General features: G+C 44.7%; 2 protein-coding genes across 2 annotated transcripts in view; one reads left to right on the plus strand and one right to left on the minus strand.

The window, feature by feature from the left end:
• The window catches only part of LOC139531977 (plexin domain-containing protein 2-like), a 176,073-nt gene extending 170,776 nt beyond the window's left edge, over positions 1–5,297 (plus strand). The window contains exon 14 of the mRNA XM_071329044.1: positions 900–5,297. Within this exon, the coding sequence (XP_071185145.1) occupies positions 900–1,019 (120 nt within the window). The 3' untranslated portion in view covers positions 1,020–5,297. The remainder of the gene's footprint in view (positions 1–899) is intronic.
• A 16,718-nt stretch (positions 5,298–22,015) lies between these two features.
• On the minus strand, positions 22,016–26,040 carry gimap4 (GTPase IMAP family member 4). Its single transcript, XM_071329045.1, has 3 exons — positions 25,855–26,040; positions 24,461–25,222; positions 22,016–24,030 (listed from the first exon to the last, which is right to left on the minus strand). Exons 1-3 carry the CDS (start codon positions 25,883–25,885, stop codon positions 24,005–24,007), a joined length of 819 nt encoding a protein of 272 aa, XP_071185146.1. The 5' UTR covers positions 25,886–26,040; the 3' UTR covers positions 22,016–24,004.
• Between the last annotated feature and the right edge of the window lie 158 nt (positions 26,041–26,198).

Below are 26,198 nucleotides of genomic sequence, written 5' to 3' on the forward strand. Positions count from 1 at the left end.
AACCCTGAGCACAGGTCAGTGGCATTGCTAACCTTTGGTCTTTGATCCTAGTCTGAGACCTCAATGACCCTCATGACTTCTAACATGTTTATATACGGTCCTCTAAGGTCCTCTAATGCCGGGTGTACACTACACGACTTTCAAAATCCTTACATCGCTGAGCCTCTCACATTAAACGGATGTCTTTCGTGTAGTTCTTTGTCTTGCCAACGTAGTGGTGCGCACACTAAACGATCTGGTGGGGTGTCACACACTACAAGATTCTTCACTTGGTCGTGAGGATTCTCCGTACCACCACATGACGTGATAAGATTGTTAATGAGGCTAGAACAAGCTGTGGCTCAAAGCAGCCTCATAAGTTTTCAGTCAGACATTCACGCTTGCCATACAGAGTTGACATTTCTAGCCAACATTTTGAATTGAATAACATTAATTGTGAACTTCAGGAGCTGTAACGATTTGACAATTTGGCTTTGGTTAAAGGCAAGTACAAATGCATACTGGTAGTCATCGCTCCTGCTCGAGAGTCTACACATTCTGGGTGATGCGAAACAATGTCATCATCTCACTGGCTTCTTCTCTGGCGAGCTCTCATTGGCTATTGCTGATCATTGTTTTCAAAACTTGTTGTTGCACATCTCACACTACAAGAGCTTCGCAGATTTCGTGCCGATAAAATCAAACATGTTGGAAAATATCTGGGACAGCTAAAAGACATGATCGGTAGCCTCAGATTCTGTCTCTGACCCGCTCACATTAAACAAGCGTCGGTGACAGCTGCACGCACCGAAGTAGACAACAACATGGGGATTTTGTCTCCGATCTCAAAACATGTAATTGGGGATAAAATCGTGTACTGTACACCCGGCTTAACCTGTGACCCCTTTCCCCTTCTCCAGAGACGTCCCAGCAGGTGGCCGGCCATGAAGTTCCGCCGAGGGTCCGGTCACCCGGCCTATGCGGAGGTGGAGCCCGTGGGCCAGGAGAAAGAGGGCTTCATCGAGTCTGAGCAGTGCTAAAGGGCATCCCCCCCCCCACACACACACACACAAACACCCCCCGCCGTGCCGCTCTCCCCCTTCCCGTATTGCCCCCCTTGCGCCCGCTCCACAGGGACTGACACACCAGTATTGCCCCAGAAACACGCCTTCCGAATCTGCCGTACCCATGGCGACTGATTGACGCTGGTCTCTTGTTTTGTTGATTAAAACACTCACTGTCAAGATTGTAAACTTAAATTAGAAAATTGTGGAGGTGTTAATTTGAAACCCCACACTCTTGCTGGTTGTCGAAGAGTGGGCCTTGTGTTTGGTGGACTACCATGGTGGACTACCACCTTCAACCCTGGCTTGTCCAACAGAGAGCTGATCTGAGAGCTAAGGGAGGGTCACTGCCAGAGGGACTGTGCTGTAGGAAAACCTTGAAAACTGATCTCAAGTCAGCTCTTCGTCCAAGTCCTCAAAGTCTCACACTCATGCTGGTTGAAGTGACTGACTGACTGACTTGTTGGGGACAGAGGGAAAGTAGCCCCGTTTATACCTGGTGCTAACATGTGTTCTTTGTCCTGATCTTGTCCACATTTTGATTGTGCAAACATTTTAAGACAGGTGTAGATGATTAAGACACATTGTGATCTGATTGTGATCAGATCTTCCTGACCACCTCCGGAGGTAGTCAGGCACGCATTGCATCTGGATATCAATTAAGTGTAAACAGATCTGGATGGTCAAACCATTTAAATCATCATAATACCGACCTTTAAAATCATTGACAGGTATCAAAATTGACTTAGGGCATCAGTAACTGTCTTAAAACAAATAAATCCATATTATTTTAAAATATATCTGTCAAATAATTTGCATACAAGGAGGCATGAGCTCATCTGGTCACAATGCGGGTACAGTGGACGGATAAGAGACACATTTTAATACTATGTGTAGAGGCGAAAAAACCTTGATCAGATAGTGATTGGATCATATTGATCAGATCACGAAACTCACATGTTAGCACAAGGTGTAAACGAGGCTATTGAGTGGGTTGTACAGAGTAACTGCACTACACTGTGCTGGTGTGTGATGCATTGGGGGAGTAGGTGGAATTATACAATATATTTTTCAGAAACAATACTGAGTATGTGAACAGAGATCTCGACTTTAAACGTTGGTGAGGTTATATAGACTTTACATCCTTTTGGGATTTTGCTAATGTACTTTTTTCGTATTTTGTTTTCTGTTGCTTTTTTTACTTGGGTTTTCTTATTCCTAATCAGTGTGGGGGTTTTGTCTTGTTTCCCACTACCATAATAAGGCTTCTTTGCCATAGCTTTTACCCCATAGTGTGGTTCAATAGTGTGATATGCTCTTGCTACTGCCACTCATCCCACCCGGGAGTAGCAGTCTGCAAGTCTGGAAATGTTCAGCTCTGTCGTTTTTGCTCAGCTCTGTCATCTCTTCTTATTTTCTTTTTTTTGGTCAAAGATTGTGTCGTTTTTGCTTACTGAGAAAAACTCTGTTTTCCACGATGGGGTGACGGGCACACTCTTCTCTCCTCATTGGTTTGATAGCTCCCTTATTAACATATGTTGTTGTTGTTTTGTTTGTCTTTACAGGGATTTCAGTACTGCCGTGCCATTATTTCCTTGACTGGAGTCTGCTCAAACATTTTTTGCACAAAAGTTTTTCCATGCACATATATCTTTAGTTCATTTGACTTGTGGTACTAATGCAAAATTGCAAGACAGGCGCTTGTGAGTGTGTGTGGTTGTGTGTGTGCATGGTCTATATGTGAGTGAGTGAGTGAGTGAGTGTTTGTGTGCTTAGATATCCACCTGCTTGAAGGTGGGTCAGTTGGAGCCGGTTCTGTGTAATTGATGCTGATTGGTTGACCTGAGGTACATTAACAAGATGTTATGAGACGTGTTGGCGATACATTAAAAAACATACCTGGCTTGAGTTTGCCTGGGTTTTGAATTGTGGTATGCAGTGTGGTTTTCAATAGCAGTTTGACCTGCTGCTGTTTCGACCTGAAGAAGAATCTAAATTGTACAGGACTGGAGGATTCGTGTTATATGGAGTGAGATATCTGCCGAAAGGTTAAACGAACGTAATGTTAGAGATCTCCAAAAATGTAATTTTGACTCTAACTCCTTACTGTGCCAAGTCAATATAAATGGATGACTAGTACCGGTACATGTCATTTAACCCTAGCATAGCAATGTATATACATGGGTCTACACCTTCGTAGATTGACTCTCAAAACATTTGCAGATCCGGGCTATTAATGAAAAAGCATACATATGATATATTAGATTACTATTTTGTTTTTGTTTTTGAGTGGCCTTTTCATCTCAATTTTTTTCATTTTTTTCTTTCCAAATGTGAATTAATGTATTAATCATTGCATAACTGCTGTTGCTGATCGATATAACGGACAAGGCTTTCATACATTGATCAAATCAAACAAAATTATGATTTTTGTTTCTTCATACTTATGATTTGTATACTGTACCAAGACTGACCGAACAAATACAATGAAATGTATTTCACCATCAATTGTAGATTGAGCTGGGAAATATGCCTTGGGCTACAATAGTACACACACACTGTACTATTTAGAATTACAAATAAATAGATTATACAAAAAATATATATCTCAAATGTGCAATATAACATTCATCAAACTTCATTATGCATTTTTTTTTTTTCAAAAGTTTAGTGATAATGATTGGGAATGATTTAGGGTTACATCATTGATGATGAATTAATCCCCCATTGCACTGAGACCAAAGACCCATCCCAATGTTTATTTTGTCAGCATACTACGATGTTCTCCACCATGGAGACCTCTTCTACTCTGTGTCCCATGTTCACAATCTCTCACTTCATTCCCCACCAAGTCCAAATCTATCTCGCCCCTTAACGTTGAATCAATCCACTATTTTCATATTGCACTCACCACTTTGAGGACACCGCCACAGGCCTACATTCAACTCAAAACACACGCAGAGACATAGGCACACACTCACACAGACGCCTGCAACGTACACACACACACACGCGCGCACATGCTCGTATAGGATGAATGATTCATCAGCTGCTCAAGAGCTCAACACAACCCTATTCATAACAAGTCCATCTACAGAGGTGGAGTTACTGAGCACAGCAACCATCTACTGAACATTACGATTATTTTCCAAAACAGTGTTAAAGAGTCGATGGGGGGGGGGGGGGGGGGGGACACGTGACTACCCTCATAGCTTTTCCATGGCTACAGCCAAATGCTGTAGTCCCAAATGCTACACTATTCCCTACAAAGTGCACTATACAGGGAATAGGGTGCCATTTGGGACGCAAGCACTGCTTTGAGATTGGCTCAGTCTTCCCTTGTGGAGAAATGCTGTGTTGTTTGAGCTCTCTGGGACATCTGCATGTTCTGCTGCCACCTAAAACGGCAAATGTTTTTATAACCACTCAAATCTGTGTCCCAAATGGCATTCTATTCCCTATTTAGTGCACTACTTTGGACCAGGGCCCATAAGGCTCTAGTGAAAGGCAGTGTACTATAAAGGAAATAGGTTGCCATTTGGGACGCAGTCGAAGTGGACTGAGGATGGAGCTGATAGAGGGGTTTGAGTTTTGTAAACAAACTTGGAGGATGAAGTGTGGGGCATTCAGTAGGCCTAAGTGTTCAGTCTGCGTTAGACAGTGATTGCAACATTTTCAAACTAGTTGTTTGGGATAAGAAAGCCTACTCCAGTAATCACTGAATGGCCTGATGGCTTTCAACCAACATTCTCTTAACTTTAGCTTTTTTAGAATAAGAAAAGGAACATTTGCTGCGTTTAGACAGGCAGATCAATTCTGATCTTTTCCCCACTAATTGGTCTTTTGACCAATCACATCAGATCTTTTCACATCAGATCGTTGTCAAAAGACTAATTAGTGAAAAAAATAGAAGAATTGGGCTGCCTGTCTAAACGCACCAGTTGTGCTGTTGTTGAGATTAAAATACTGCAGAGTGCTGTTGCTTTTTCTACAGACGAATGACTTAAAACAAACAATGTAGCTCATACAGGTACCAGTCTTGTTCCACGGTGATTGCCTGAACTCAAAATGGAGGACGGAGGAAGATTCACATTTCTTCTAAGCTGTGACCCTATGTTTTGTTTCCGATCTCATTGCAAAACTCTGTAGGACATGACAACGAGAGACTCAAAAATCACACAGTACCCTAGCTGTCTGTCATTTCTGTAACTACTGTCATTTTGATTACATTTGAAATAAAGAATGTTGTTTAAATCTTGTTTTCCAATTTTCTGTTCACCTCAAATGTCTGACTTAGTAGTTACTGTTGTGACATTGGGGAATTGTACACTACAAGTATAATTCATCATTAATACCTAAGTAGCAACACAAGAGAGACAGCCCTGGTGACCGTGCTGTGCTGCCCCTTTCGGTCAGTCTCTTATCCTTCCCCCGATGAGTTCTGTGTTTCCCTTCCCTCCAGCAGAGTCCTTCGTGGTTTCCTTTGAAGGCTGTTGGTCCATCCTGCTGTGTGAGCAGTGGTGTAAAGTACTTAAGTAAAAAATACTTTAAAGTACTACTTAAGTTGTTTTGGGGTGTATCTGTACTTTACGACTTCTATTTTTGACAACTTTTACTTTTCTTCATTCCTAAAGAAAATAATGTACTTTTTTGCGCCATACATTTTCCCTGACACCCAAAAGTACTCGTTAAATGTTGAATGCTTAACAGGACAGGAAAATGGTCCAATTTACGCAGTGGTGGGCCGTCAGGGCCTGCAAGGCCTTCTCTGCTGGCCTAAACATCATCAGAATATAATTTTTTTTTAAATATATTTTCCCACAAATATGTATTAAATTATTCCCCAGAGTAAGAGTTATACTCTTCATTTCATAGCTTTCCTCTTGGTTGCACTGCTTCCAGCCCCAGGTTGAGATTTGGAGGGCTGGTCTTTATGTTAGATCTTTTATCCAATCATATTCAGCCATCATGTGTTGCCAGGGTTCTAAAATCTGCCCTCAGGCCTTCAGAATCAACAGTGCGGGCGCTTGTAGCTTATAGTGAATGGAAATGAAAATTTAGTGTCAACCAATCAGCTTTAGAGTTGGCTATTGTACGCCTGCTGGCTGGCTCCAGTGTTACACAGGAGCCAGCTAGCAGGCGTAGTGCGTGCACGTCTTTTGATTGGATTACCAATATTGAGAGAAAGGTCCTATGGGCAGGTCTATGCAGATCTAGGAAACTGAATTTGATAAACAAATTAATTCGCGTACTGCTAAGCTGTTTTTTCAACCCACAATGGCGGAAGGAGGAGAAGATATCGATTTGGTCGAGGATATAATTATAACGCCATTCTCAAGACGAACTTTTCAAGAAAAGTTAGACATTGTAAGGAGAGGTCGCCCGACGCCACAAAGCCTGTCACAGGCGGGAAAGGGGTTCGTTCGCTCGCCACTTTCAAAGTTTCAACTACGAGCGCTGTCAATGGCTCACAGGCTCCGAGAAGCACTGCTAACTGTACTGCTGGGAATGCCTATTATTTGCAAGTGATCGATTTGGTGTTTGGAGCCACTGTCAGGGTTGTGTGCGGCGAAGTAGCAGAGTCAAATGCAGGACACCAGTGTTGAGCGAAACACAAAACGTTTACTCAAAAAATCTCAGCAAAATTCCACAAAGGGAATAATTACAAAACATATAAGAAAAACAACAACCACTAACGTAACAAACAATCACGGACAAAACAGAAATGAAAGCCAGAGGGTTAAATAGGGAACATAATAGGGGAATTGAAACCAGGTGTGTATAATACAGACAAAACAAAACGAAACAGAAAAATGGATCGGTGGTGACTAGAAAGCCGGTGACGTCGACCGCCGAACACCACCCGAACAAGGAGAAGGGCCGACTTCGGCGGAAGTCGTGACAGTACCCCCCCCTTGACGCGCGGCTCCAGCAGCTCGACGACACCGGCCTCGAGGACGACCCGGAGGGCGAGGTGCAGGGCGATCCGGGTGGAGACGGTGAAACTCTTGTAACATAGACGGATCTAGAATGTCCTCCACCGGTACCCAGCATCTCTCCTCCGGACCGTACCCCTCCCACTCCACGAGGTACTGAAGGCCCCTCGCCTGACGCCTAGAATCCATGATGGCTCTTACGCTATACGCCGGGACCCCCTCGATGTCAAGAGGGGGTGGAGGAACCTCCCGCACCTCAGACTGCTGGAGCGGACCAGCCACCACCGGCCTGAGGAGAGACACATGGAACGAGGGGTTAATACGGTAATCAGGGGGGAGTTGTAACCTATAACAAACCTCGTTCAATCTCCTCAGGACTTTAAATGGCCCCACAAACCGCGGACCCAGTTTCCGGCAGGGCAGGTGAAGGGGTAGGTTTCGGGTCGAGAGCCAGACCCGATCCCCCGGTGCATACACCGGGGCCTCACTGCGGTGGCGGTCGGCACTCGCCTTTTGTCTCCTGATGGCACGTTGTAGCCGTACGTGGGCAGCGTTCCAAGTCTCCTCTGAGTGCCGAAACCATTCATCCACCGCAGGAGCCTCAATCTGGCTCTGATGCCATGGTGCCAGGACCGGCTGGTAACCTAGCACATACTGAAAAGGTGATAGGTTGGTAGAGGAGTGGCGGAGGGAGTTTTGGGCCATCTCGGCCCAGGGGATGTAAGATGCCCACTCCCCCGGCCGGTCCTGGCAATAGGACCTCAGAAACCTACCCACATCCTGGTTTACTCTTTCCACCTGCCCGTTGCTCTCGGGGTGGAAACCTGAGGTAAGGCTGACCGAGATCCCCAGGCGTTCCATAAACGCCCTCCAGACTCTAGACGTAAATTGGGGACCCCGATCAGAAACTATATCCTCAGGCACCCCGTAGTGCCGGAATACATGGGTGAACAGAGCCTCCGCAGTTTGTAGAGCCGTAGGGAGACCGGGCAAAGGAAGGAGACGGCAGGACTTAGAAAACCGATCCACAACGACCAGGATCGTGGTGTTACCCCGCGACGGGGGAAGATCCGTCACGAAATCCACCGATAGGTGTGACCATGGTCGCTGTGGAACGGGAAGGGGTTGTAATTTCCCTCTGGGCAGATGTCTAGGTGCCTTGCACTGTGCACATACCGAACAGGAGGAAACATAAACCCGCACGTCCTTAGCTAAAGTGGGCCACCAGTACTTCCCAGAAAGGCAGCGCACCGTCCGACCGATACCAGGATGACCAGAGGAGGGTGACGTATGAGCCCAACAGATCAAACGATCGCGGACATCAAACGGAACGTACAGACGCCCCGCTGGACAGTCATGTGGGATGGACTCTGTACGTGACGCCCGTTCGATGTCCGCGTCCACCTCCCACACCACCGGTGCCACCAGGCGAGAGGCTGTAATTATGGGAGTGGGATCTGTGGACCTCTCCTCTGTATCATACAGCCGGGACAGTGCATCTGCCTTAACGTTCTGGGAACCTGGTTTGTAGGTAAGGGTGAAATCAAAACGGGTGAAAAACATGGCCCACCTTGCCTGGCGAGGGTTCATTCTCCTCGCTGCCCGGATGTACTCCAGATTGCGGTGGTCAGTCCAAATGAGAAAAGGGTGTCTAGCCCCCTCAAGCCAGTGTCTCCACGCTTTCAGAGCCATGACAACAGCCAGCAACTCCCGGTCCCCCACATCATAGTTTCGCTCCGCCGGGCTGAGCTTCTTCGAAAGGAATGCACAGGGGCGGAGCTTTGGTGGCGTACCCGAACGCTGAGACAGCACAGCCCCTATCCCCGCCTCGGACGCGTCCACCTCAACTATGAATGCTAAGGAAGGATCAGGATGAGCCAGAACTGGAGCCGAGGTAAACAGAGCCTTCAGGTGACCAAAAGCCCTGTCCGCCCCAGCTGTCCACTGCAGTCGCACCGGTCCTCCCTTCAGCAGTGAGGTAATGGGAGCCGCTACCTGACCAAAACCCCGGATAAATCTCCGGTAGTAGTTGGCAAACCCTAAAAACCGCTGCACCTCCTTTACCGTGGTTGGAGTCGGCCAATTACACACGGCTGAAATGCGGTCATTCTCCATCTCTACCCCTGACGCTGAAAAGCGGTACCCTAGGAAGGAGATGGATCGTTGGAAGAACAGACATTTCTCAGCCTTGACGTACAGGTCATGCTCCAACAGTCGACCAAGCACCCTACGCACCAGGGACACATGCTCGGCGCGTGTAGCGGAGTATATTAGAATGTCATCTATATATACCACTACACCCTGCCCGTGCAGGTCCCTGAAGATCTCATTCACAAATGATTGGAAGACTGATGGAGCATTCATCAACCCGTACGGCATGACGAGGTACTCATAATGCCAGAAGTGGTGCTAAATGCTGTCTTCCACTCATCTCCCCCCTTAATACGCACCAGGTTGTAAGCGCTCCTGAGGTCCAATTTTGTGAAGAAGCGCGCCCCGTGTAATGACTCGGTCATACTGGCTATGAGTGGTAGCGGGTAACTGTATTTTACCGTGATCTTATTTAATCCTCGATAATCAATACACGGGCGCAAACCTCCATCCTTCTTCTTCACAAAAAAGAAACTCGAGGAGACAGGTGAGATGGAAGGCCGAATGTATCCCTGTCCCAGAGATTCGGTGACATATGTCTCCATAGCCACCGTCTCCTCCTGTGACAGAGGATACACGTGACTCCTGGGAAGTGTAGCGTCTACCAAGAGATCTATCGCACAATCCCCCGGTCGATGGGGTGGTAATTGAGTCGCCTTCTTCTTACAGAAGGCGAGTGCCAAATCGGCATATTCGGGAGGAATGTGCATGTTGGAAACCTGGTTTGGACTTTCCACCGTAGTGGCACCTAAGGAAACACCTACACATCTACCTGAACACTGACAGGACCATCCCTTGAGAGTCCTCTGTTGCCACGAAATAATCGGATCATGAGAGGCCAACCAGGGAAGACCCAACACAACAGGAAACGCAGGAGAGTCGATCAAAAAGAGACTAATTCTCTCCTCGTGATCCCCCTGCGTTCTCATAGCGATGGGCGCTGTGACCTCCCCAATCAGCCCCGACCCCAAAGGACAACTATCTAAGGCATGTACAGGGAAGGGAACATCAACAGGAATAATAGGGATCCCTAATCTATGTGCTAAAGAGCGATCAATAAAGTTCCCAGCTGCGCCTGAATCTACTAGCGCCTTATGCTGGGGATGCGAGGAAAACTCAGGAAATTCTATATGTAACCACATGTGCGCAACAGAAGACTCTGGGTGAGTTGTGTGCCTACTCACCGGAGATGACCCATCAGTGCTCCGCCTGCTACCTCGACTTCCAGGAGAAACACCCCAGCACCGGACAGCAGTGTGTCCTCTGCGTCCACAGTTGGTGCATGGAGTGGTCCTCCCTCCGGTCTCCCTTCTAGCAGCCCCTCCTAACTCCATCGGTGTAGGATCCAAGGGGCTGGGTAATGGAACGGGTGGACCCCGATCTAGACGTCCGCGGGAGGCCAACAGGTTATCCAGCCGGATAGATAAATCCACCAGCTGGTCCAGGTTAAGAGTGGTGTCCCTGCAGGCTAACTCCCTACGAACGTCCTCTCGTAGACTACACCTGTAGTGATCGATCAGGGCCCGCTCATTACATCCCGCACCAGCGGCCAGAGTACGGAAGTCCAGGGCGAAATCTTGAGCGCTCCTCATCCCCTGTCTGAGATGGAACAAACGCTCTCCCGCCGCTCTCCCTTCAGGTGGATGATCAAAGACCGCCCGGAAGCGGCGAGAGAAGTCATCATAGTCATCCAGGGTTTGGCCCTCTCTTCCCCAGATGGCGTTGGCCCACTCCAGGGCCTTACCAGTCAGACAGGAGATGAGGGCGCCCACTCTCTCTCGTCCTGAAGGGGTCGGATGAACAGTTGCCAGGTATAACTCCAACTGTAGGAGGAACCCCTGACACCCGGCGGCTGTACCGTCATACGCTCCTGGGAGCGAGAGCCGAATCCCACTGGGTCCTGACGATGGAGGGATGACCGGTGGAGTAGGGAGATGCGCGGGTGGGGTTGATGGGGTATGATTTACCGGGAGACTTCCTCTCTCCCATCGGTCCATAGTCTGCAGCACGCGATCCATGGCGGTCCCTAAACTGTGTAACATGGTCACGTGCTGTTGAACTTGCTCCTCGACTGGGAGAGAGGGACTGGCTGCGCCTGCTGACTCCATTTGAAGTTTGGTCCGTGATTCTGTCAGGGTTGTGTGTGGCGAAGTAGCAGAGTCAAATGCAGGACACCAGTGTTGAGCGAAACACAAAACGTTTACTCAAAAAATCTCAGCAAAATTCCACAAAGGGAATAATTACAAAACATATAAGAAAAACAACAACCACTAACGTAACAAACAATCACGGACAAAACAGAAATGAAAGCCAGAGGGTTAAATAGGGAACATAATAGGGGAATTGAAACCAGGTGTGTATAATACAGACAAAACAAAACGAAACAGAAAAATGGATCGGTGGTGACTAGAAAGCCGGTGACGTCGACCGCCGAACACCACCCGAACAAGGAGAAGGGCCGACTTCGGCGGAAGTCGTGACAGCCACACTGGCTTTGCAAACTTGAGTTGTCTAACCAAGGCAGCAACGAGACACTAAAGTACGGCTGGGCACTTACAAGCAATGGTGCTTTTGAAAACTTTTGGGGACACCGGAGTGGATCTACAGCTCAAAGAAAAAGCGCGCAGGGCAACGGAGCTGCACAATGAAAAGGTGAAGGGAAATATTGAAAAGACTCATTGATTGTGTCATGTTTTTGGGTAAACACTGTTTACCCAAAAATGTCAATTTGTCAATTTCAAGGTGACGCAACGCCTGGTTATACTGCGTTTCTGTCTAAATGTATAGTGTCTAGAGCCATGGCATCATAATGATGGTAATAAGAGGTGGATTAATTCGGATGGGACTGTGTAGTACCTCACTGAAGGCCCAGGCCCCAGGCCCACGGCACGCCACTGAATTTACGCAGTTATCAGGACAACACATGGTCCTCCCTTCTGCCTCTGATCTGGCGGACTCACTAAACACAAATGCTTCGTTTGTAAATGATGTCTGAGTGTTGGAGTGTGCTCCTGCTTATCGATACATAAAAAAATAAAGACAATTGCGCCGTCTAGTTTGCTTAATATAAGTCATTTGAAATGATTTCTACTTTTACTTTTGATACTTAAGTACATTTTAGCAATTGCATTTACTTAGGTATATTTAAAATCAAATACTTGAAAATCAAATACTTTTACTCTAGTAGTATTTTACTGGGTGACTTTCATTTTTACTTGAGTCTTTTTCTATTAAGGTATCTTTAACTTTTACTCAAGTATGACAATCAGGTACTTTTTCCACCACTGTGTGTGTGTGCGTGCGTGTGCGTGTGTGTGTGTGCGTGCGTGTGTGTGCGTGTGTGTTGCTGACAGCTCTCCATCTCTGAGGAGGAATCAGCAAGAAGAGTGTTTTCCTCAGTGGAGCGCTAGGGTAGACAGTATTTTTCCCCGGCTTGATATAAGAAGACGTAAAAAAATAAAGAGGAAAGGATGTTTGAGGCATAGAGGCAAAGGTGAAATGACTACGGCTGGGTAAAGTAAGGTAGTCTGCTGGGTCTAGCCTCTACATCAATGTGTTTCTCAAAGCAATTCAGCCAAAGCAGTGGCCACAATCTCTCCTGAAATTAAGTTTTGAGGTGAGGATTAAGGGTTATATGATGAGGGTTAAGAGGAAATATTGTGGCGGCATCTCATTCAAATGCCAAGCTTGTTATAAATCATTGAGTTCCAAAAAACCCTCTAGCAGCTGCAAAACTGTCCTATCCAACCCAAATTCACTGTTGAATCTTGTAATCCCTGCTGTTGTGGATAAATAAATGAATAGCGCACACAGAGTGAGGCGAGAGACAGGATGCTTGTATTAAACCTTAGTATTCTGTACCCCCAAGCCACTAGACCCCCTAACAGATACGTTTCATTTAAATATGACACCAAAAACTTCAGTTGGTATAATCCAAAATCCATTTCAAGTTTTCTGTCTCTTGTTTCGTGGCTGTGCTCAGTTTTGTGTGCATATACAGATGATGGCAATTAGACAGAAGCCGGGGGATAATGCCTTTTTGAAGCTGATACACAAATGCAAATTGATAACTCTCTTCCCTTCAAACAACACGTGAAGACAGCAGAACTGTCTACAGTCTTTACACAACAGAAGCCTGTTGGTTGTTAAAAAAATGTAGCTCCAACGCCGGCAGATTTAATTAGAGTTTCGGATGAGCTCGGCAGCTCTGCGTCTGACAGCTAGGCTACACGCGGCGCGGCAGCATGAGTGTCTGTCTTGATGCGTCTCACTGAGGCTGTGATTCTGACTTTGTAAACAAGAAGTGTGTGTGTGTGTGCGTGCGTGTAAACAGGTGTGTTTGGGGATAAATTGAAAGCAGGTTTCATCGAACAGATGTTGAGATATGAGGGGCTCTTTGACTGGCTGGGGAAGTCACTGCTGCTAGACTTGTTTAGGTAAAACGTTTGTGTGTTTTTAGGATCAGCACTACAGCGATGGACCAGTGGAGTGTGTTAGGGGGGATCCAAAGCCAGCACCTGGAGCTTTCTGTGCATGAGGGGTCAGAGAGTGGACCACACACACACCAACATGTGGGTGCACACACACACACACACAATTGTCATCCCGTTCTTCCTGATAAACCGTGATGTGGTAAATAAATAACAGCAAGATGGAAGCATTTTAAACCATCCCTGTAGGAAACAGAAAAGAATAGCCATTGTAAAGAAAAAGTCACCAATCCAGAAAAACCCCCCTTTGAGGAATACTCATCATATATCCGGACTGTCACCAGAACCTGCTTCACCAAACACTACCGCTGGGGAAATACACTAAACAGGAGTAACACTGCAAAAAGGGACGGAGACATGCAGAAGAAAGCTCCAGGGACACCATCTGAAGCACCAACAACATTTCTACATGACTCTATACCCCACCTCAGGTGGGCCACTTGAGGTGAGGACAGGGGTGTAGAGGGCATGTAGGGAATGGAGAGGTGCACTCTATACTGTCAGTGTTTTGTAGTGGTGTCAGACGGCAGTCCAACACTGTACTATAATTTATTATAAACTGGGTGGTTCGAGTTCTGAATCCTGATTGGCTGACAGCCGTGGTATATCAGACCGTATACCACGAGTATGACAAAACATATTTGTATTACTCTAATTACGTTGGTAACCTGTTTATAATATCAATAAGGCATCTCGGGGGTTTGTGGTATATGGCCAATATACTACGGCTAAGAGCTGTATCCAGGCACTCGTCGTGCATAAGAACAGCCATTAGCCGTGGTATATTGGCCATATACCACACCTCCTCGGGCCTTATTGCGTAATTATACATATATTATAGTATTGTTATAGTATATTAAACAACATGTCCATGAGCATAATAATCTGGTAAAACCCTGGCAACCACCCATCTAATATTAATACCATAGCATTCTTTTTGTAGGTTTTGTCAACTGAATGCTGTTTTATAAGTACAAACATGATGTCTTATTGCCATCTAGTGGTGCAACCTTTTCATAGAGTACAGGTCCATTTGGAATAGGATGCAATTGAGTTCACATGATAGTCTTCCATGCTGAAAAAAAAACAGTATAGACCAGTATAAATTGCAAGCTGGTCTATGCTGGTCCATGCTGGTCGGATGCTGGTCAAGCTGGTCTGACCAGACCAGACTTCATTGTGTTCTCACTGGTGAACAGCCTTCGTTGTGTTTTCACTGGTGAACAGCCTTCGTTGTTTTCATTGGTAGGCCAGCCTTCATTGTGTTTTTGCAGGTGATCAGGCTTTCGTTGTGTTTTCGCTGGTGACAGTGTTTTCCTTAAGTACATTTAGTAGAAAAAGTAGCAAGCCAGTGAGTCCGGGCTGGGTGGGCCTGGGGGTGATTGCCCCCCGCATATTTCTTTTGCAAAACAAGCTATTTTGGTGGCCTCTGGTACATTCTAATGCATTTTTATTCCATCCAGAATACACAGATAAATTATTGAATACTCTAACGATTTTACTCCGCAGATTGGTGAATTTAGTTTTGGAATTGATTACAAAGACATGACTTTGCAATAAAAAGTAATTGTTAGTTGTTTTGGATATTGTCTAGGCCTATATGTTCAGGACAGTTTTGAAACCTTTCTTCTCTTGAGATTCAAGTCATATTCAGAGTTTTACTGTAAGACATGAATTACCACATTTATTTTTCTTCTTCAAATTATGTATTTTATTGGCTCTGCTGCTGTGGACACTTAGGGTAAGGAAACCAATGTGTCATTATGTAATTTGGGTGAACTATCCATTTAATAGTTTGGCCTGTCAATCAATCACTGTGGGTGGGATTGTCAGGGGAGGGGGCAGGATGTTTGCAGTGGCAATTTTAGTATGTAAATCTTTGTGGGGCAAACTCATTTTTAATGCATACTAGGAAAGCCACTACACAACACAACACTAAACAATACATGAATTGCACTATAACGGTGACAAACGGTGCCCACAAAGAGGTGTCACTACAGTCCCTGGTTCGAATCCATGCTGAATCACATCCGGCCGTGATTAGGAGTCCCATAGGGCGGCGCACAATTGGCCCATCGTCGTCCGGGTTTGGCCGGGGTAGGCTGTCATTATAAAAAAGAATTTGTTCTTCACTGACTTGCCTAGTTAAATAAAGGTTAAATTAAAAAAATATATATTTTTAAAAGGTTTAATTTCAGAAACATGGGAGTGAATCCTTACCACCGCTACACCTCAGCGGAGCCTCATCTGGCAGCGGAAAAGTTTATTCAGCCTCATTTACTGCCTTTTGAAAAACCATAGCTGATATGGCTGACTTGCTTAAATAAATATGGTTTCTACTCCTTGTGGATTTGTGTAACTCAATAAAAAGTGCATAGAGAGAGAGAGAGAGACGCAACTTACCATTTGAAGAATTTTAGTAGACCTATGTGGTCAAAAAGTAAGGAAAATATACTGAACAAAAATATAAACGCAACATGTAAAGTGTTGGTCCCATTTTTCATGAACTGAAATAAAAGATCCCAGATATTTCCATTTGCACAAAAAGCTTATTTCTCTCAAATGTTGTGCACAAATGTCTTTACATCCCTGTTAGTGAGCATTTCTCCTTTGCCAAGATAATTAATCCACCTGACAGATGTGGCATATCAAGAAACTGATTAAACAGCATGAACAGCTTGTGCTGGGGACAATAAAAGGCCACTAAAATGTGCAGTTTTGTCACACAACCCAATGCCACAGATGTCTCAAGTTGTGAGGGAGCATGCAATTGGCATGTCCACCAAAGCTTAATGTTCATTTCTGTACCACAAGCTGCCTCCAATGTCGTTTAGAGAATTTGGTAGTATGTCCAACCGGCCTCACAACTGCAGAACACGTGTAACCACACCAACCAAGGACCTCTACATCCGGCTTCATCAACTGCGGGATCGTCTGAGGATTATTTCTGTCTGTAATAAAGCCCTTTTGTGGGGAAAAACTCATTCTTATTTGCTGGGTCTGGCTGCCAGGTGGGTGGGCCTATGCCCTCCCAGACCCATCCATGGCTGCACCCCTGCCCAGTCATGTGATATCCATAGATTAGAGCCTAATGGGTTTATTTCAATTCACTGGTTTCCTTATATGAACTGTAAATCAGTAAAATCCTTGAAAATTGTTGCATGTTGCGTTAATATTTTTTGTTCAGTCTATTTTCCCAGCCGGGGCTCGATTTTTTCTAAGTTCCCAGTTGTCTCGAACGCACCGAAGTCTGAGATTTCCGAGTTCCAAAGTCATGCTGAATTGAAAGCATGGCCAATGTATTCAACCTAGCGTGTGAATGTTTATCCTTTTAAGCTTGGAAAAGTGACCCTTTCAGACAGACGTTTAAATCCTTAAACCCAGACTTGGACCACACATCCTCTCCACCAAATAGCAGGCAGGGAAGCAAAATACTGATTCCTTCCAAACCACTCATTGTTGCATTTGCAATTTCTTACTTGTTGTGTATTGTTTATGTCCAATGGCTGATGAGCACTGATATGTTTTATCTATGCTTTCTCTTCATATGACAGGGATTGCAAAGGATTTGCCGGTAGATTGTCAATGTGATTCATGATGATGACTGCTTGTCTAGCTTGCTAGCTAAGATTTTGAAAGTATGATGTTGACAAGATCAGTCCAATCAAAGCTACGGTAGATATAGCATGATTTGACATCATTTTATCTGTGGCCAATGACCTTGAGCCTTCTTGGACGGGCGCTTCAAATGTAAATCTATGCTTAGCACCCAAGAGCGCTTGAACTGCCTAGCTCTCCGAGGATTCTGCGATGATGTAGTATCCCCATGAGTGACAGAACACTAAGCCAATCACGGCGCAACTAGAGTGAATTACCAACGCCTACACTCTGTGCTTTCGCTGGCTGCCCCTCCACCACAGAAAGCGCTGAGCTAGACTGAAACACCTGCCTTTTGGAGCTGCCTTACTCAAGAAACCATGTTTGTGTGCGACTTTATGAACTCAAAAGATTTTTTTTCACATTGTTTGCAAACTGTAACATGAATGAATGTCAAAATAACATGCAAAATAGGCTAATTATAATTTATATATACAGTTGAAGTCGGGACATTTACATACACCTTAGCCAAATACATTTAAACTCAGTTTTTCACAATTCCTGACATTTAATCCTCGTACAAATTCCCTGTCTTAGCTCAGTTAGGATCACTACTTTATTTTAAGAATGTGAAATGTCAGAATAATAGTAGAGAGAGAATGATTTATTTCAGCTTTTATTTCTTTCATCACATTCCCAGTGGGTCAGAAGTTTACATACACTCAATTAGTATTTGGTAGAATTGCCTTTAAATTGTTTAACTTATGTCAAACGTTTCGGGTAGCCTTCCACAAGCTTCCCACAATAAGTTGGGTGAATTTTGGCCACTTCCTCCTGCTCGCTTTGAGGACAATACAGTGCCACTGACACGGCCCGCTACCAAAACCTGTGGACTCTCCTTCACTGCAGCCGACGTGAGTAAAACATTTAAACGTGTTAACCCTCGCAAGGCTGCAGGCCCAGACGGCATCCCCAGCCGTGTCCTCAGAGCATGCGCAGACCAGCTGGCTGGTGTGTTTACGGACATATTCAATCAATCCTTATCCCAGTCTGCTGTTCCCACATGCTTCAAGAGGGCCACCATTGTTCCTGTTCCCAAGAAAGCTACGGTAACTGAGCTAAACAACTACCGCCCCGTAGCACTCACTTCCGTCATCATGAAGTGCTTTGAGAGACTAGTCAAGGACCATATCACCTCCACCCTACCTGACACCCTAGACCCACTCCAATTTGCTTACCGCCCCAATAGGTCCACAGACGACGCAATCGCAACCACACTGCACACTGCCCTAACCCATCTGGACAAGAGGAATACCTATGTGAGAATGCTGTTCATCGACTACAGCTCAGCATTTAACACCATAGTACCCTCCAAGTACCCTCATCAAGCTCGAGACCCTGGGTCTCGACCCCGCCCTGTGCAACTGGGTACTGGACTTCCTGACGGGCCGCCCCCAGGTGGTGAGAGTAGGTAATAACATCTCCACCCCGCTGATCCTCAACACTGGGGCACCACAAGGGTGCGTTCTGAGCCCTCTCCTGTACTCCCTGTTCACCCACGACTGCGTGGCCATGCACGCCTCCAACTCAATCATCAAGTTTGCAGACGACACTACAGTGGTAGGCTTGATTACCAACAACGACGAGACGGCCTACAGGGAGGAGGTGAGGGCCCTCGGAGTGTGGTGTCAGGAAAATAACCTCCCACTCAACGTCAACAAAACAAAGGAGATGATCGTGGACTTCAGGAAACAGCAGAGGGAGCACCCCCCTATCCACATCGACGGGACAGTAGTGGAGAGGGTAGAAAGTTTTAAGTTCCTCGGCATACACATCACGGACAAACTGAATTGGACCACCCACACAGACAGCGTGGTGAAGAAGGCGCAGCAGCGCCTCTTCAACCTCAGGAGGCTGAAGAAATTCGGCTTGTCACCAAAAGCACTCACAAACTTTTACAGATGCACAATCGAGAGCATCCTTTCGGCTGTATCACCGCCTGGTACGGCAACTGCTCCGCCCACAACCGTAAGGCTCTCCAGAGGGTAGTGAGGTCTGCACAACGCATCACGGGGGGCAAACTACCTGCCCTCCAGGACACCTACACCACCCGATGTCACAGGAAGGCCATAAAGATCATCAAGGACAACAACCACCCGAGCCACTGCCTGTTCACCCCGCTAACATTGAGTGGCTGCTGCCAACATACTGACTCAACTCCAGCCACTTCAATAATGGAAAAATGTATGTAAAAAATGTATCACTAGCCACTTTAAGCAATGCCACTTAATATAATGTTTACATACCCTACATTACTCATCTCATATGTATATACTGTACTCTATACCATATATTGCATCTTGCCTATGCCGTTCTGTACCATCACTCATTCATATATATATATATATATATATATATATATATATATATATATAGGATATCCCTACCGGCCAAACCCTCCCTAACCCGGACGACGCTAGGCCAATTGTGCGTCGCCCCACGGACCTCCCAGTCGCGGCCGGCTGCGACAGAGCCTGGGCGCGAACCCAGAGACTCTGGTGGCGCAGCTAGCACTGCGATGCAGTGCTCATTCATATACTTTTATGTACATATTCTTCATCCCTTTACACTTGTGTTTATAAGGTAGTTGTTGTGAAATTGTTAGGTTAGATTACTCGTTGGTTATTACTGCATTGTCGGAACTAGAAGCACAAGCATTTCGCTACACTCGCATTAACATCTACTAACCATGTGTATGTGACAAATAAAATTTGATCTGAGTCAGGTTTGTAGGCCTCCTTGCTCGCACACGCCTTTTCCGTTCTGCCCACAAATTTTCTATAGGATTGAGGTCAGGGTTTTGTGCACGCATTTTCCCTCTAAATGACACAACGATTTTCTCTGTCACACACTGTCACAACACACGTGCCTGGCTGTAAAAGTGCATTGTGAGTGACGTCGCCAGCAGCAGGCTAGCAGCAATTTCAGCAAATTGCAAATCATTGTTGGCTGACTGCAGCAGCAGTATTACGGGTTCGACGAGTCAAACCCAATGAATATAGTTGGTCACGAATGTTTGATCTTGAACAGAACTTACAACATCAATCAACATGTCTCAATCAAAATTGTACAGAAAAGAGTGGGTGTCTGTACCTGAACAAAATGTCAAATCATATTTTTTTGCCGAGATGGCCAGTCAATTTGAGTAACGTTATTGCGTATTCTACGTAATGACGAAGTTTTACGTCATCGCGCAATGACATCACGTCTTTTAGCAACAAATCAACTTGCCTCTAGCAACTTACCCTGAAAATTAGTTGGCAACACTGGTTAGAAAGACGAATGAATGAGACGTGTTTTTGCAGTTTGAACATGTTGGACCAGCATACACTCAACAAAAATCATGTTCTTTCACTGTACCAGCGAAAACACAACGAAGGCTAGTCACCAGCCTATGCTGAGTAGCAGCTAATGGGGATCCGAATAAAATACCCAAACGTCCATTTTATTAGTAGCTTTTTAGTAGCCTAGCTTTTTTAAGTAGCATTTCAGCTTAAAAACACTTCCTCCAAACATTCCATTATTTGTCTTGCAGTTTTTAATTACTGTCACAGCAATTTGTCTTCATTGAATCTCCAGTTTAAATATTGGAATTGATCGGTTCACACGTCAGTGTGTTTGAGAGAAATAGTGCAGAAATCCATATGGTTAGCATAAAAACAACTTCTCATTTGTCAGCCTGCCTGTTGATTTTGGCAGTATTTCTAATGAATCATTATTGACTTCAATAACATCTCAATCACTGACACACACCCCATTGACTGATACACCAAGGACTCCACTTAAAAAGGGACAACCTATACATGGTAGAAGATCCTTAGTAAAATGTTGAATCAAAACCAGGCTCTGAACTTGGTAGTCCACACATTGACCAGGATATAGCAATCTTTAAACAACACTCAATCAGCCGTCATCAGCAAGTGTCGGTCTCAACTTGTCTTTCTGTGATTCCTCAAATCTCCTTGCCTTCTTAACCATATTGGAGGAGAAGGTCCATGGTCCCTTCCCTCTGAGCTTCTCCTCCAATGGATTTTGAGCAGGAGCGGAGAGCATACAAGGCATTGAGAAAAGATAAATTGATATTTTGCCTTCAGATAGTAAGGACTTGACAAAAACACTGGAGGTCACAGGTTCGCATAAATTTCAGTAAAATATACACTTTATTTGGATACTTTCGGAAAAATAGAATTGTCTACTACAGCAATAGACAAAATATAGAAATCATAGTTTTTTTTCACACAAACAAAACAGCATCAATCATAAAGGGAAACAAAAGACTACTCTAGTTGCACTGACTAGAGATGACACCTACCTCATCTCCCTCAACCAGCGGTAACTCGAAACAGAACTTTTAAGATATTTCTGTGCTGATACTTTGCTTGACTCAGAACCCTTACAGCACATGTGCATTCACGTAAGTGTAGCTAGCAGAATATTATGTAACATCAATGTGTATCATCAGTATGGAGATGTTTGTATATATTATCAACATTGAAAGAAATACATAGTATACCCACCACTGGATGTTAGTTAGTGCATGTACCTACCACTAGCTAGTATTGATTGTCAGAATATCAAGAAATTAAGAATAAAAGACCTACAGTATATAATATAAAAGTTATAATATGATGACAATAATGATATGATAAGAGACATACTTGTACTCACAGTGTTAAGCCTATTGCAATGCTATCAACATGGGCCATGTTGCAATTCTACATCAGATTAGTAATTCATGTTTCATTTCTAACTAATCTGAATAATTAAGCGACCCTACTTAGAGTGTTATGGAAGCATATAGCTGCCAAAATTCTATATAAAAATGAAATGCAATGTGTCATTAATTTATCATTACACAATTACATTTTAAATTACATTTCAGTAGCTATACGCTTGCATAGAAGGTTGGGTTTGATACATGTGGATTTTGTATATTTATGTAACATTTCACACCCATGAACAAAACCCAGACATAGATATTTGTATTCTCTACTAGAGTAAAACAGTACCTGCACTTCAAGTGCTTGATAAAACATTGTCTAAAATGCCAATTTAGGTTTGGTCACAATTGGGTAACTTTTCCACACACAATTCCCTGAACAACATTTTCGCAGACAATTATTAAACATTTTAAAACCTAGTAGTGCAATTCTAGAGAATACCTGTCCAGGGCTCTACACTGACATGTTTTACAATGAGCACATGTGCTCCTAAATAGAAAAATGTAGGACTTTAAAAAAAGTTGATGAATAAAAGGTTTTAAGAGTGTTCCATGCTCAATCAATTACAATTTAACCTTAAATATTTGAGTCACTTAGGCGAGACAAATGTTCAACTGCCTCTTTAAAAGGGAGGGCCTTTACCATTGTAACGGTGGGACTCACATGTCTGTCTGTGAGAGATGATATTCTCCAACGTGTCTCTTCGCTAGCAGTTGAGCAAACTCTAACATTAAAAAAAAAAAAAAACCTAGAGAGTGAACAAAACGATGTAAACTGCCAAGAAACACGAGGACAAAGTCCCACTTTAGTAGACTTTCGGGTAAATTCGACCAACTTCTATGCCAGTGCGCTTCTTAAAAATGTATCGTTCAGCACTTCCCTCAGTGCGCACAGCCTCCCCAGGCACTGTTGCTGCTCGAGGTGGGATAGCTATATGGATTTCGTAGTTCTTTGTTTTGTTTCATAGAGGTAGCTAATCACACAAACAAATTCTTTGAAAATGTCTACAGAAAATATTTTCTGGGGCCATAAATCACAAGTCGCACATGTGTTCATACTTGATCAACACACATCTATTTTCAGACGCATATGAGAGTGAAATGGTTGCTCTGTAGAGCCCTGCTTTCTAGTATGTACTGTAAATACTTGGTTAAGAAGTATCATAGGGACTTCCCTGTCTCGGTCCCAGCCTCAGAGAGACTTGTCTCGTACTGTAGTTTTCCCATTATCCTCCCTTCATGGAGCAAAGGGTAGGCCCTCTATCTACCCTAGCTCTAACCACTAGGCAGGTAGCCGATACTAGGCCCTCGCTCTAACCACTAGGCAGGTAGCAGGTAGCCTAGTGGTTAGAGCGTTGGACTTGTAACCAAAAGGTTGCAAGAGCGAATCCCCGAGCTGACAAGGTAAAAATCTGTCGTTCTGCCCCTGAACAAGGCAGTTAACCCACTGTTCCTAGGCTGTCATTGAAAATAAGAATTTCTTCTTAACTGACATGTCTAGTTAAATAAAGGTAAAATAAAAAAAATACTAGTACAGATTGGTCATTTAGGGTTTCTTTCATCGTCCTGTATGAATGTCTGTGATTTTTTTTCTTGTTCTTGGTCATATTTCTTTTAAAATTTCATGTGCAAACCAAATCAGTAAAAATCTAATCCCCAAATAGATACATTTCATCAGAGCTGTCATTGGTGGGAGGTAACAGTCTCAAACAGCATAATGTTAGCCTACATCCAGTTACAGATAATATCGCTCACACTGATATAAATATTTTTATTATCTTAAAACTCTAAAATAATCTGGGTCTGTATTCATAAATTGTCTCAGAGTACGAGTGCTAGGATTAGGTCGCCCCTCACCGGTCTCATTCATTATGATCTCAAAGGCAAACTGATTCTAGATCAACACTGAGACAATGTGTGAATACAGGCCTTGAGGTTACGGGTGATGTATGGATGTAGATCCAGCAGCTCTTAAAATCGGTACTGTGGTGGCTCACCATCTCTCCTTTAGTCAGTCAGTCCATCCACTGAATCTGAAAATGGACACATAACAGATGTAATATAATTGGAAGGAACCGTCATTGTCATGTCTATGTGAAACTATCTAGGCTAGTTAATGGCAATATTGATATTACTGGAGAGGAATATTGCCCTGTCCTGGACAATCCTAATGGATTGAGAGAAGAGTTATGGTTAGCATAGAAAAAATTGAAGGAAGAAATGTTAAAAAGGGTTGAGGGGAGAGGTAGTGAGACTAATTCCACACTACATGGTACATGACTACTACATGAGTAATTCAAATACAGTTACCGTAAGTGGAATAATACAACTGTAATGCAAGTTCAAATGTTTTGGAGTGAAGAGCAAAGATTATACATTTCACCCAGTCTGAGGTTTAGCCTATGAGACTGCTGTTTCCTGGTACCAGACTATGTCTGAGTTGTCAGTAAAGCTGTCACTCACTGTGGGGCGGGTCCACGTCCAGTTTGGCCAATCCTACAGCAGAGTTCACTTTGGGCCTTGCCCCAAGCTCCCGGTTCTGGTTTTGGTTCTGGTTTTGGTCCAGATGTTTCTTCTCCTCCACCTCCTCTGGGCTATAGATGCCCTCCTCCGCCACCACCTTCTCTATCTTCTCCATGAGCCGCCTCAGTTGGGGGTGCTCCCCAAATATGCAGTTATTGATGACAAAGTACCTCCTCTTGCACTTTTCCAACACCCACTGCAGATCCTTCCCCTCCCGCTTGATGTGTCTCTCAATGGACATGTTCCTCAGTACCTCAGCCCAAGTGAACACTAGAATAGTATGCCTCCACACGTGCTCCCCAAACAGGGCCAGGTGCTCCTCGATGCGGCTCCGATCCACCTCGGTAAACATGCCCACGGGGATGACAAGCAGGAAGGCGTGGGGGCCAGGGGGACCACACATAGAGGCGCCCCGTACCATCTCCTGCTGGTAGAGGGGAGGCGTTGTCTGGGCTGAGAACCAGCCCGGCGTGTCTATCACTGTCACCTGGCGCCCCTCCACCTCAGTCTGACGCTTGACACAGAACTCGGCTGCCCGTTCTAGGCGGAACTCCTCGCGGCCCAGGATGGTGTTGCCTGTGAGGCTCTTCCCAGGCCACCTCCAGCCCAACAGCACCAGCCGCAGCTCAGATAGCCGGTTGGCTTCCCGGGCTGCTGCCGCCAGCCTCTTCTCCTCCTCCTCCGGGTCAGGCACATCCTCTCCTGAGGGTACACATATCACAAGTCATTAGCAAGGACTTTTTAGCTAATACTGTTTCAGCAGTTTATTTAACACACACCTGAGGAGTATTTCACCTGAGGAGTATTTTTCCCGCTAATAGAGTAATTAAGCATAGTACACTCATTTTGATGAGGGGGGTGCAGCAGCATCTTCGGCACCCCTACTTCTCGCGGCTATGGATTATTTAGTTAGTTAGCGGTGGATAATACTTTTTTAAAAATCAAATTCAGATCCCTTATTGAAAATTAAATAAAGCCAGTTTAGAACCAAGTCATATAGTATGCCCTACGCATGTGCATTGAGGTCTATGAGGATAGCGGACAACTAGCAATCACTTTGACTTTCATTCGTTAGTCCGTACCAACAAAAAATCCAGCCAGTTGATCATCTCATGTGTGGTTATTTATGAAAGAAATCGGAGTCTTGCTATGTGTCATCAGCCAAATTAGTAAACTATAAAGTGAAACGCGTCACATTCGGGTCAGAGTTAAACTGGCTAACCTAGCTACCTAGCTGTTAGCATTCCGTAAACTATCGATAACCGGCTTTTAATAGGTTTGTTCGATTAGTTGTATCGATAGACTTGAGACACCGTTTATATTTTGAGACCCACCTGTTGATTGAACTTGTTTCTCTGATTCCATGCCGGTGCTTCGTTATTCTAAAATTGTATTCCGCAATTAATCCGCTGGAGAAGGATTTCCTGCTTGGTTGACATACGGCGCGGGACTATACATTTTAGCAGGACGTGTGTGCGTGAAACTTGTGTTATGGTGCCCCCTTTGAACCTCCTGCGGACAGTGCAGCCTTCCTCGATTATAATTTATTGTACAGTGGAGGTTTGTGGCTTGTGCGGGCCCTGATAGGTATTTGACCAACTATTGCATTACCAAATTACTCCCATTGGACAGTGGTCACATTACTGGAGCAAGTTGCAGTAAAAAATAAAACTTCCTG

The sequence above is a fragment of the Salvelinus alpinus genome, chromosome 10 (genome assembly GCF_045679555.1).
Source record: "Salvelinus alpinus chromosome 10, SLU_Salpinus.1, whole genome shotgun sequence".
Classification (NCBI taxonomy): Eukaryota; Metazoa; Chordata; class Actinopteri; order Salmoniformes; family Salmonidae; genus Salvelinus; species Salvelinus alpinus.

Coding starts and splice junctions, on each gene's coding strand:
- gimap4 (XM_071329045.1), bottom strand. CDS start 25,885: ATGGAATCAGAGAAACAAGTTCAATCAACAG. Junction 25,223..25,854: donor GAAACAAGTTCAATCAACAG/GTGGGTCTCAAA, acceptor GTGTACCCTCAG/GAGAGGATGTGCCTGACCCG. Junction 24,031..24,460: donor GGACGTGGACCCGCCCCACA/GTGAGTGACAGC, acceptor GTCCATTTTCAG/ATTCAGTGGATGGACTGACT.